Source organism: Neopelma chrysocephalum, unplaced genomic scaffold (genome assembly GCF_003984885.1).
Source record: "Neopelma chrysocephalum unplaced genomic scaffold, ASM398488v2 Primary Assembly neopelma1_288, whole genome shotgun sequence".
Lineage (NCBI taxonomy): Eukaryota > Metazoa > Chordata > Aves > Passeriformes > Pipridae > Neopelma > Neopelma chrysocephalum.
The window spans coordinates 180,725-192,984 of NW_020897950.1; the positions used below are offsets into that span (position 1 = coordinate 180,725).

General features: G+C 49.9%; 4 protein-coding genes across 4 annotated transcripts in view; all 4 read right to left on the bottom strand.

Moving 5' to 3' along the window:
- The window catches only part of LOC113978092 (keratin-associated protein 5-4-like), a 1,453-nt gene extending 950 nt beyond the window's left edge, over positions 1–503 (bottom strand). Inside the window, exon 1 of the mRNA XM_027704792.1 lies at positions 1–503. This exon is cut by the window's left edge and continues 950 nt beyond it. Coding sequence (XP_027560593.1) covers positions 1–452 — 452 coding nt within the window. The 5' untranslated portion in view covers positions 453–503.
- Positions 504–4,868: 4,365 nt separating this feature from the next.
- On the bottom strand, positions 4,869–5,210 carry LOC113978095 (putative small proline-rich protein 5). The gene has a single exon (XM_027704794.1). It carries the CDS (start codon positions 5,160–5,162, stop codon positions 4,869–4,871), a length of 294 nt encoding a protein of 97 aa, XP_027560595.1. The 5' UTR covers positions 5,163–5,210.
- Positions 5,211–8,008: 2,798 nt separating this feature from the next.
- Positions 8,009–8,374, bottom strand: LOC113978071 (putative small proline-rich protein 5). Its single transcript, XM_027704765.1, has one exon. The coding sequence runs from the start codon at positions 8,372–8,374 to the stop codon at positions 8,009–8,011; it is 366 nt and encodes a 121-aa protein (XP_027560566.1).
- Positions 8,375–11,105: 2,731 nt separating this feature from the next.
- Positions 11,106–11,381, bottom strand: LOC113978069 (putative small proline-rich protein 5). Its single transcript, XM_027704762.1, has one exon. It carries the CDS (start codon positions 11,379–11,381, stop codon positions 11,106–11,108), a length of 276 nt encoding a protein of 91 aa, XP_027560563.1.
- Positions 11,382–12,260: the final 879 nt, after the last annotated feature.

A 12,260-nucleotide genomic window follows, 5' to 3' on the forward strand; every position in this document is an offset into this window, starting at 1 on the left:
GGGTCACAGCAGGGCTTCTGGCATGGGTCACAACACACAGTCTGGCATGGATCACAGCAGGGCTTCTGGCATGGGTCACAACACACAGTCTGGCATGGATCACAGCAGGGCTTCTGGCAAGGGTCACAGCACACAGACTGGCACGGGTCACAGCAGGGCTTCTGGCATGGGTCACAGCACACAGTCTGGCATGGGTCACAGCAGGGCTCACAGCACACGGTCTTCTGGCAGGGGTCACAGCACACAGACTGGCACGGGTCACAGCACACTGTCTTCTGGCACGGGTCACAGCACACTGTCTTCTGGCACGGGTCGCAGCAGCAGGACTGCTGGCAGGGGCTGCAGCACACGGTCTTCTCGCAGCACACGGTTTTCTGGCAGGGGCTGCAGCACACGGTCTTGGTCTTCATGACGGAGCAGCATCCTGTGGAGCAACATCCAGTGGAGCACATGTTGTTGGGAGTGTGGTTGAGGGTGGACGGAGCGAGGACCTGAAACACAATGGACTTTCAGACATGACCCATCTTTCCAAGTCTAGTGTTTATTTTGGCATAGAAGTGCTGCTGCCTCAAGCTGTGGGTGGTACCCACGTCCCACCCTCCTTCCTTGAGGTGCCAAAGTTCCTTGAGTTGCCAAGAAAGATCCTTACAGAAATCAAGCCACCTGTCACTATCCCAGAGAGATTTCATCCAACTTCCCTCCTCCCTGAAGATCACTCCCTGAACTTGCACCCCAAGAAGCTCATTTTCCACTCTGCCCTCCCTACTTTTTGCAAGACACAATAGACCAAATCCAGGCTCAAAAGGTCTGGATTTCCTAGAGAGCTGCAGATCATGGAATCATAGAACAGTTTGGGTTGGAAGGGACCTCTAAAGGTCAATCCAGTCCAACGCCCTGCAAAGATCAAACACAAAGACACATTTCCATTGACCAAACCCCAAACCATCACCACCACTGCTAATAGGTACCACTTACCGTAGCAGCTGAGAGGTGAAGTTGTGTGAGGAGCAAAGGGACCTGGAGACCTTTTATTTAGCTCGGGCTTGTCCTGCCGGACATGAGGTACCCCCCAGCAATTCGGGATTTACGCACTCAGCCTGCACTTATTCACCCCATGGGCCTTCAGCTGTTTAGTCTTTGCCTCGTGGGTTTTGACCAAGACCTCAATTTTGTGTCATTATCAATTTGTTGTGTGAATTTTTTACAGTTTTTTAATGTCAAGTTAATTCTTGTGGGATTCTTTAAAGGGTTTTTTTTCTGCTCATTTTGCATATGGTAAAGCTGCTACATTGAGATCCTCCGTGGCTTGTTCAGCTGGAGAGAGCTTAATTAACATCAAAATCCTCATTAAGATTGAGGTGCAGTGGATTCCAGAGGCTTCTGGATGTCAGTTGCTCCTTGATATGATTTTTAGAATAGAATTCCAGGAAAATTAATTCCATGGCCTCGTGTTTTGTGTCTGAATGAAGAAATGGTGAAGCCCAGTGGGGTCTCTGGTCATCAGAAGGACAAATAGGGAACAGAAAGTTCTTGAGATCTCGCCCCTCTCTGCCTCATCCCATCCGTGCATGGGACAACACTTGGCCTTGGAATAGAATCATGGAATCATGGAATGTCCTGCATTGGAAGGGACCCACAAGGATTGTCAAAGTCCAACTCCTGGCCCTGCACAGCCCCACCAATCCCACCATGCCCAAACACCCCCTGAGCTCTGGCAGCTCAAGGCCTTGCCAACATCATTGCCAAGACAATTCAGGTGCCCAGGACTGTGCAAATTCCCCGTGGAAATCCGGAGTTCGGGTTGAGTCGGGGTCCGTATTTTTCCAACTCCTTTTTGACGTATTCAAATCAAAGCCAAATGCAAAACCCCTCTGGAAGTTTTGCATCCTGTTTATGCTCAGCACAACTCGATCTGCAAAATTCCTATTCAATTCTTTTCAAATTCCACTTTGCCCTCGAGTAATGGAAGATCCACCTACGGGTGTGATTTCTGGAATAACTCTGTGCTCACCTCTCAGTCACCCGTGGACGGCCATTAGTGCTGATGATAATGATCACCCTGTGATTATTCATTAATGACGGACGTTAATATCTGCTTTGCACGAAGGCTCCATGGGATGTCCTGAGCACCTCGAGGATTTCAAATTAAACCACATCTTTATAAAATATTATCTCTCTGCTGTCAGAGGAAATTCAGGGGACTCGGGACCGTGACTGACGTGATGGAAGGTTTTGTGTCTGAGGTCACCCCGAGGAGAAGGGCTGATCCTGCTGCTTGGCCACCCTCCCCTGTGTCCTACAGCTTCTCTGGAGACACCCTGAGTTCTGCTGAGGTGAAGGAGTGAAGATTTAGGCTGTGTTTGCTCAGCCAGGACTAAAATCTTGGATGCTGAGGACGATAGGTCATCATGAACCTCCTGTTTGACTTCTGGGGACACAAAGCCTCTGTTTTCACCCAGTTCTGTTGGGCAACTTCTGTTCAAACTTGGCTGTATTGCAGCTTGGAGGAGCTGCTCTTGCTTCGAGGGGTTCAGAGGGCCATGAAGTCACCACTTCTCCAGGCAAGGTCTTTCCAAGGGCAATGTTCCTGCTCACTAAAACATGGGCTAAATTGAGCTCAGCCTCATGCTACTGAGCAGGTGAGACCAGGTCACTGCCACACATTATCATCTAATTAGAGATTGAGATTTATACACCAGCTGAGTACCTGCACCTCTTCAAACAGCCAAGGGGATTCCTGAGCCTGCAGAGAAATTCCAGGAGAATCCAACACTGGAAATATGGGGAACCCTGAGCAGGGAGGTAAAGTAAGAGATGTTGGTGAAAATAAGGCAGTTTTATGTGTGACTTTGTATGGATTTGGTGCATTGCTTTATCCAGAGAGCCAAAACCCCCACTGCTAGAGCTGGATGTGAGTATCAAAAGTGTCTGAAGCTCTGTGAGATGGATCTGCAGGGATCCCATGGGGAGACCCATCACCGATTTCACAAAAGATTCAACCTAGAGACATAAAAAATTCCCAATTAAATTTTGCATGGAGTGAAGGGATTTAGGAGGCTCCATAAGGTGCCAGGAGTAGAGTAACACCCCTCTCTCTGTTTGGATTGGAGAACTATGGATGCAGTGAAGCAACCCTTGCTGGGAAACAAATTCCTCCTCATTAATCCTTCGGGGATTCCCGCAGTTTATCCTGGTTGTGAAAATCTGCTGTTACGTTATTTAACACATATTAAGCAGAGCAGAAACGTCCCTTTAGGCTGTTTAGAGTGCTCTCCTCTCCAGGCTGAACACTCCCAACACTCCCAGCCTGTCTCCATAGGGGAGGGGCTCCAGTCCCTTCACCAACGTCGTGGCCTCCTCTGGACTCACTCCAAGGCACAGAAATGTTCCGTGGTCAGTCACAGAGGAGAAAGTTGGAGTCCTGGGGCAGCAAGAGAAAGTCTCAGCTTGAAGACAAACCCACTGCTGTGGACACAGAGCTCCCCCACCTCAAAACCCACCTGCAGGGAGGGCAAGAATGAGTCAGAAACTGAGTTTTTAGCGCAGCTGCCAAGGGTCGTGTGAAGATGAGCCACCTCTTGGCAAGGAGACAACCCATGTGCAGGTGAGTAATTAATTGCTCTCTGCATCCCATTGGCCACTTTTCCTTTTCAGCCTGTTCCTCTATAATGACGATTTTCTCCATAACCTGTAAATAGGGAATTCCCATTCCTTACAGACCAACTGCTCATTTACTGGGCATTGCAGAGCTCAACTCATTCCAGCCTGTTTCCCACGCCTGGGATGAGTGGATGAGTCACCCCAGGGAAACCTTCCCTTATTTTACAGTGGAGAAATTGTTTAATTGAGGGTGTTCCAAGGCAAGCTGCAAACCCTGCAGGATTTGCTTTGTTTTGCTTCCAAAGGCAGCCGTAGGAAAGCAGGAACATGCAAGGAAAACATGAATCCACAGGTCAGGCCCCTGGCTGGAAATCCAAACCCCCCAACACGTGCTGAGCTCAGTGCAGGGATTTGTTTCCAATTAACCCTCCCAGCCCTCTGTGTGAGGTGCTCCTGGAATCACTGCTGGGAGCTGCAGGCATTTCCCATGGCTTTCATGTGTCCTTGGCATTCCTCCTACTTGAGCTGCTTTCACCAGGGATTAAAGCACAGCTCCAAACCCACAAGAAAACATAGATGCCACCAGACAAGCACAGAATCCCAGGACTGCTGAGGTTGGAAAAGACCTCCAGGATCATCCAGCCCACCCTGTGCCCCATCCCCACCTTGTCCCCAGCCCAGAGCACTCAGTGCCACGGCCAGTCCTTCCCTGGGCACCTCCAGGGCTGCTGGGCACTCCCCCACCTCCCTGGGCAGCCCAGGCCAAGGCCTCACCATCCTTTCCAGGAGGAAATTCCTCCTGATGTCCAACCTGAGCCTCCCCTGGCACAGCTTGAGGCCGTTTTCCCTCCTCCTGTCCCTTGTTCCCTGGAGCTTCCCAGGGGGTTGTTGTGATCCCAGTGGAGAACTCGAAACTTGGCCTTGTTAAACTCATACCTTGGCCCATCGATCCAGCCTGTGTGACAGAGTGGTGACTAAAACACCCAGAACTGCTCGGTTGGCTTGAAACACCATTTTTATTGTCTTGCTGGAGAGCGAAGCAGCAAAGCAAGGAGGAAACTGTTCCCAGCGGAGAGGGGACAAACAGCTCACAACTCATGAGGCCAAGAGGCTTCACCCCAAAATGGTGTCACCCCCAACCCTTCTTAGGACTGTTTGCCTGGAGAGAAGGCTGGAGAAAGGCTGGAAAGCCATGAGCATGGTGCTGAGCTTGAGGCCTTGGGCGAGGAACGAGGCGGCGCATCCGGGTGCCGGGGTCGGATCCTTCCTCAGTACTTGGGGTACATTGGTGGCATCTTGCAGATGTTCTTGGTGTACTGGGGGCAGTAGGGGGCCGGGGGGCAATAGCGCTGCACGGGGGGGCAATAACTCTGCAGGGGGGAGCAATAACGCTGCACGGGGGGGCAACAGGGGGTCACGTAGCTGAACTTCTGCACAGGCTGCCTCTGGATGGTGTAGTGGCAGGAGGGCCCCGAGTCGTGGCAGGAGCGGGATCTGTGGCAGGAAGATCTGGATCCGTGGCAGGAGGACTCGTAGTCATGGCAGGACCCCCGGGAGCACATCTTCTGGAGTATCAGCAGAGCTGTGTGGAGCAAGAGATCAACGTGGTGAGAGGAGACCCCGGTTCACTCCTTGTATTCTCCCCCTTTTTAATAATATTTTTCTCTACATCTCCAGTCTTGAGTCTCCAGCTTCTCTTTCTTTTTTCCTGCCTAATCCAGACCCAACAACCCCAATGGATCTCCTGGGCGTGCTCTGGGAGCTGCTGTGTGGAATCAGGTCCCTACAAACCAACTGGAGCCCCGTGAGCCCATTTCCAAACCCACCTCCCTTGTGAAAGAGCTCAGAGTTTGTGCCACCCGAGGATCCCTTCGAGTGCCTTTGCTGCCCCTTCCCGGTGATCCCCATCCCTCCACCTGCCATTCCCTCTTCCTCAGGGGCACAAGGAGGAACTTAACCAAGTCCCAGCTCCCAGGAGGTCCATAAAAACCTCTTGTGGAGTTTTCTTCTCTCTCAGCAAGAGCAGAAATAGTAAAATTGGTCTTACCCTCTTCAGCTGCAGCGAGAAGTTTCTGGAAGTGAAGGCGAGCGACTGAGGAGGACTGGGCTGAGCGACCTTTTATACCCTCCAAAGGTTATCTGGGATATGAGACACCCCTGTGCAATGACAGTTTAATTATTTCCGCTCTCAATCCCTATTTTTAGTGTTTCCTCTTTGACACACTGTGTTCCATCCCACAGTAATTCCCAACGCAGGGATTTTCGAAGGCACTTCTCTCCCGTTTCCTGGAGACTGACACTAATCTGACGGGTGTTAATTAGCTGGCCAGGGAATAACTGGGATTGCATCAGTGACAGAAAGGGCCCAGAAATGCTGACTCCTGGGGAAGGTCTCCCGTTGGGTGCAGGTGACAGCTCAGGACTTTAATTTGCCTGTTGCTGAAATGCCAAGAGGAAATGGGATTATCAACTGCAACTCCTGGGCATGGCACAAAGCTGGAAAATCCGGAGGGATCTCCTCGGTTCCCTGGTGTGGCAAAAAAGAAAATGTTTCTGGTTCTTCACGTGTTCCTTGAGTTGGCAGATGATTGGGATGATCCCATCAGATCATTCCACGTGAATCAAAGGTTATTAAGATCAGAGAAAAACAGCTGACGATGAGCTCTGTGCAAGGTAGGAGTGTATTAAGTTTTCCCATTCCTCGGTTTCTCTTTCCTTCACTGATATTTTTAAGCTTTTTTTCCACCTGACCTCACCTGCAGAGGAGTGTGGAAAGCAGAGGATTCAGAGAAAGAGAGCCAAAGTTTGAGCAAATTTTGGGTTCTGTCACTAAAGCTGAATTTATAACCCCATTTGACCCAGATTTTGAAGCCCAAGAAAAATAAACTCATCAACTTGAGGAAATGTTGCCCATTAGAGCAATTTATTGACTGAGGAGGAGAAGATCCTCCCAAAGTGTGGGTGTCCTGCAGCTTTTCTTCAGGCCAGAGGCAACACAATTGCTTGTGGTGAGTTCTGTGCAGCAAGGGAGGATGGCCCTGATTCCTCAGGGACATTTTGTGACTCAGTTGTGGGTCCCAACCCAAAACCTGCACTTGCCCAGCCACCAAAATCGGGGCTGGTGTGACAGTTCCTTCCTCCAGGCTTTGTCCTGGAGCATCACACTGGTGTTCCTCCAAAATCTTTCTACCTGGTCAACAGCCTTCCAAAAATGGGGTGCTGTTGGTTACACCCACTCAAAAGGCATCTCTGGAGCTTTCAGATTCGGGTCCTGTTAAAGAAAACGTGACCCTTCAAGAGTTCTCATCGTCCTCTGCTCACAGGCCTTCCAGGGCAGTTTGTGGCTTCTGTTTTCAGAGGCTCAGACGTGTTCAGGTATTTGAAAATATTTATATTTATATTGATTTGCCCAAGGTCTGGCATTGGGCTTGGAGGAAATTACTGCATGTTGAGAAAGAGCAACTGTGACCTACTTATTGCCCTTCTATTTAATAAGCTATCACAGAATACCAGGATCATTTAGGTTGGAAAAGCCCTCCCAGGTCACCGAGTCTCCCCTGTGCCCCATCCCCACCTTGTCCCCAGCCCAGAGCACTCAGTGCCACATCCAGTCCTTCCCTGGGCACCTCCAGGGCTGGGCACTCCCCCACCTCCCAGGGCAGCCCCTGCCAAAGCCTGACCACCCTTTCCATGGGGAAATTCCTCCTGATGTCCAACCTGACCCTCCCCTGGCACAGCTTGAGGCCATTTCCTCTTGTACTGTCCCTTGTTCCCTGGGAGCAGAGCCCGACCCCCCCCCGGCTCCCCCCTCCTGTCAGGGAGTTGCAGAGTTTGAATTCAAGTTGAATTCTCTGATCTTTTTTTCACAATGATGGGACAAAAATTTGTGTGGACCCCTGGAAGCAAGAGAAGCTTTGCTCTGCTCAACCCTTATGCCCATGTAGATTTTTGGTAGTTGAGAACTTTTCCCTCTCCTAATGTGTCTTCCATTCATTCCCAAATGAATGTGGGAATTATTTGCCACCAACTGTTGGGATACTTTGAGAATATGAGGAAATTTGACAGAAGAACCCAGAAAAAAATGTAAAAAAAAATCAAGGAAAAAGAGAATAAAGAAATTCAAAGACAACAAGGGTCTCATGAACTGCCAGATTTATTATTTCCCACACCCAGATGAGTCCGAAACAGAAAATGCACAACAGGCAAAGATCCCCAACAGCAATTAAAGCCCTGAATAATTAGAAAGGACATTTCCCAAATAATTAGAAAGAATGACACCACGAATGCTAATTAGGGGAACACTTCATCCCAAGGAGGGACATGGCAGGATTTCAGGGAGGAGGAGACGAGCCGTGGTCGGAGTGTCCGAGGGAGGAGCCGGTGGGTCCGGAGTCAGGGTTGGATCCTGTCAATACTTGGGGCAAGCTGGTGGCAGGTTACAGATGTTCTTGGTGTACTGGGGGCAGTAGGGGACCTGGGGGCAGTAGGGGACCTGGGGGCAATATGGGACCTGGGGGCAATATGGGACCTGGGGGCAATAGGGGACCTGGGGGCAGTAGGGGACCTGGGGGCAGTAGCGCTGCCCGGGGGGGCAGCAGGACGTCACAAAGCTGCATTTCTGCACCGGCTCCCTCTGGACGGGGTAGTGGCAGGAGGACTCCGAGTCGTGGCAGGAGGAGCGGGACCTGAGGCAGGAGAACCAGGATCTGTGGCTGGAAGAGCGGGATCCGTGGCAGGAGGACTCGTGGTCGTGGCAGGAGCTGCGGGAGCACATCGTTCCGGAGCGCTGGGAGGGAAGAGAGACCCCATCAGCCCGGCACAGCTGGGACCCACGGGGGCCTCCTGTGCCTTCCTTGGCTCTTGTTCTGTAGTGGGATGGGAAGTGTTGTCTTGCTGTGTTTTGTAATATCTGGGATGTCGTGGCCCTGCCAGTGACTCTGCCTTGGCTTTTGGGGGATGCTCCGTGATGGTCCAGCTCTGATGGGAATTTCCCAGCCAAGAAGCTACTTAAGGTAAAATTTAATTCTCAAACTGCACTGACTCGTCTGAGCTCTCTCCCCCTCCATCACCAGCGAGTTTGGGAATGAATTCCTTGCTGGCTCCTGAAGACTCTGTGTCTTTGTGGATCTGCTCCTTCAATTACTCCTATTTTTCTATCATCCCATCTATGAGCAAACCACGAGCACCCTTCGTGTAGCCAACATGTTCAGGAACCCGATCCCCCAAACCAAGGAATTTCTAAGTCAAAGGCAAGGTCTAAACACAGAACTAGTCCTCTGTGAACTTCTGTTGCTCAGGAGAAGATAAATCAATATAATCCAACTCACCCTTTGCTGGAGCAAGAGGAAGAGCGCGGAGAGCTGATGCTGAATGGAGGAGGAACAAGGCATGGCCAACTTTTATATCTTCCCAAGGGTTGTCCAAGGAATTAGGCATCTCTTGGCAATGCTGACACAAACACTCATATTCATATTTATCTTCTGTGTCTGGTTTTGAGCATTTCCGATTCGACGCCGTCAGGAAAAGCCATTATGACTTTTTCCTCAGCACTATAATAGACAACAACGAATTTCCCAATCTGCTTATAAGGGAATTTTGAAGGCTGAGGCACACTTACATATTAAAAATGCACCTAACCCTGGAGTTATTAAGTGATTTGTCGTTGGGCAACCAGGATTGCATCAATGTACAAGTCAGAGGTGTTGACTCCGGGCCCGTGTGTGCCCCTTGCTCTGCTCGGCACACTCACATTTTGATTGATGGGGTTTTTTTTCCTGACACAAGGCACTGTAATTAACAGCCCCAGCTCCCGGGGACTCGATTAGAGGGAGGTCCTGTTGACGAGCTCGAACGCACCCGACGCCTCAGCACAGGAGGTGACGCCAAAAGGACCTTCCCCAAATCCCATTTTTGTCATTCCGTTTGTGAATCCACCAACCCTCAACTGTTTCTCACTCCTGCTGCAACATCACCCTGTTTAATTCCTCCTCCAAGGAAGGAGGGGGTTCAAAGCCTTCTGTGTGAGGATTTTCCCTCCTGGCAACCTGTTTTCAGACTCAACTTGCTTTGGGGTCCCTTCTGATTTAAGCAGTTCTGTACTTTTTACTCATTTTTTTACCTTCAAGTTTCTTTCACAATGGCCCAAGATTTCAGGACAATAAACAAATCAATAAAATAAAATGGGTGATTATTCCTTTCCTGTGACTTTTATCCAGGCAAGCACCGCAGGAACAACTTGGGGGTTGGGGAATGAGATGATCTTTAGGGTCCCTTCCCATCCAAAGCATTTTATGACTCTCTGATTCTTTTTCCTGGTTTGGGTTGGAAGGGACCGTGCAGATCGTCTCGTTCAGCTCTCAGGCTCAATAATTTCAGCTGAGTCTGGTTGTTGAGCTCCCTGAGGAGCTGATGCAGCCGAACAGGCGCCGGCAGGAGGAACCGAGCCTGTTCTGGAAGGGATGGCTCAGCTGGACGTGCTGGAGACGGGGGAGATAAGGACAGTCCCAGGCTGCAAAAAGCAGACACACATTTAGCACATTTAGTTTTAAGTGCCTGCAATTGCCACTGGAAGCAGCAATTTGGAGCCCAGTGAAAGAAGGAGGGTTGGGAAAAAACCACTAAGGGCTCATTTGCACTTTTCAGACACCTCGAAACGTTTGTAATTCTGAGTCAGGGTGAGAAGTGGAGTGGGAGATGCTGCTGAGGGAGGGACTGAGTGAGGCAATTCTACACTAAATAGAATAATGGAATGGCTTGGATTGGAAGGGACCTGAAAAATCACCCCCTTCCACCCCCTGCCAGGGGCAGGGCCACCTTCTGCTATCCCAGGTTGCTCCAACCTGGCCTTGGACACTTCCAGGAATGGGGCAGCCACAGCTTCTCTGGGCAACCTGTGCCAGGGCCTCCCCACCCTCACAGGGAACAATTTATTCCAGATATAAATATATAAATATATATTCTGTATATAAATATATATAAATAAATAGGGTGCAGGTGAGCTCCTTGCACATTCACCTGCCCCAGAAATGTCTCTGCAATCACTGGCTTTTATTATTTTGAAACTTTCAGGGCATTTTGTGCTAAGTTTTAAGGAAAGAATGCAAAGGGGTGACTCAGAAGTCAGAGGTGACGATGATTCTCAGGTAAAGAGGTTAAAGAACAAACAAATATATCTAAAATATAAATAAACACATAAACGTAAATAAACAGATCATGAACTCTTTCTATTTTTGGAAATCAAATTTTATTGTCTCATCTGCGTGTTTTTGGGGGGTTGACACGTCCGTGTGTCAGGCACCAGGAATCATTCCCAGCTCCACGGAAAACCACCTCAGCTGGGTCTTTTGTGCTGAGTAAATGAAACCAAATTGGACTCATATTTTGGGGGAGATTCCAATCACAGACGAGGAATTCGAGGGTCAAATCAAAGACGGGAGAAGAGAACCATCAATTCAATATTTCAGGCACTGAGGGCACCTGAGGCAGGTCCAGGTTGGATCCTCCCGTTAATACTTGGGGTAGGTTGGTGGCATCTTGCAGATGTTCTTGGTGTACTGGGGGCAGTAGGGGGCCGGGGGGCAATAGCGCTGCACGGGGGGGCAATAACTCTGCAGGGGGGGGCAATAATTCTGCACGGGGGGGCAACAGGGGGTCACGTAGCTGAACTTCTGCACCGGCTGCCTCTGGATGGTGTAGTGGCAGGAGGGCCCCGAGTCGTGGCAGGACGAGCGGGACTCGTGGCAGGAGGTTTCGTGGCTGTGGCAGGACCCCCGGGAGCACATTTTCCCTGGAGGATCAGCAGAGCTGGAGGGAGGGGAGAGAGAGAGAAAAATGGTCACGTCATCACAGTGGCCACGATGGACATGATTACACTGACATTCTGCAGTTTGCTCTGGGATCCCCTGTTTTCTTCCCGATTTCTAGTGCTTTAGGGATAAGGAAGTGGTATCAGGTTTGATTGGGAGATGTTTTATAGCCCCGCCCCCAAACTTTTCTGGATGCAAGTTGCCTTTTAGAGAAAAATTGGTCAAAACTGTGCTGCCCATGAGCAACTCCAGACCCTCCAGTGCCTTCTGCTCAAAAACCTGAAGTCCCTTGCCCACAAAATCCTTTCTCTGTTCTCCCTCTGTATTTCCCACAAAATCCTCTGGGCTTTCCTCTCTCTGTATTTTCCACCATTTCTGTTGGTTTGGTTCGACTTGAGCCTCTGCCCAAAGCCTTTATTGTCATTTGATTTAATAAAACAGCTCCTGTGGGTGATAAGAACTTGGTCTCCAGCACAACCAAGGTCTAGAGGTGAGGATTGAGTGTCCTCCTCCAACTCTACCAAAACTTGCAGGAAAACAGGCAGTTTCATAAAGAAACTCCAGAGGAAGAGAAAAACTGGACTTACCCTCTCAGCAATGGGGATGGAGGAGTGTTGGAGCAGAGGAGTGAGTGAAGGGAGCTGGGCTGAGGAACCTTTTATACGTTTCCAAAGGGTTATCTGGGACATGAGACACCTCTAATTACACATCCCAGCCCATTTCTATCCGCTGTGTTCAGCTTCCCGTATTTTCCCTTTGATGCTCTGTGCTTTTGGGATGGTAATTGTCCCATAAGTTATTAATAGCACCTTAATTCCTTCACCTCCCTGTGAAGGAGATTGGAAGGTATTTCAC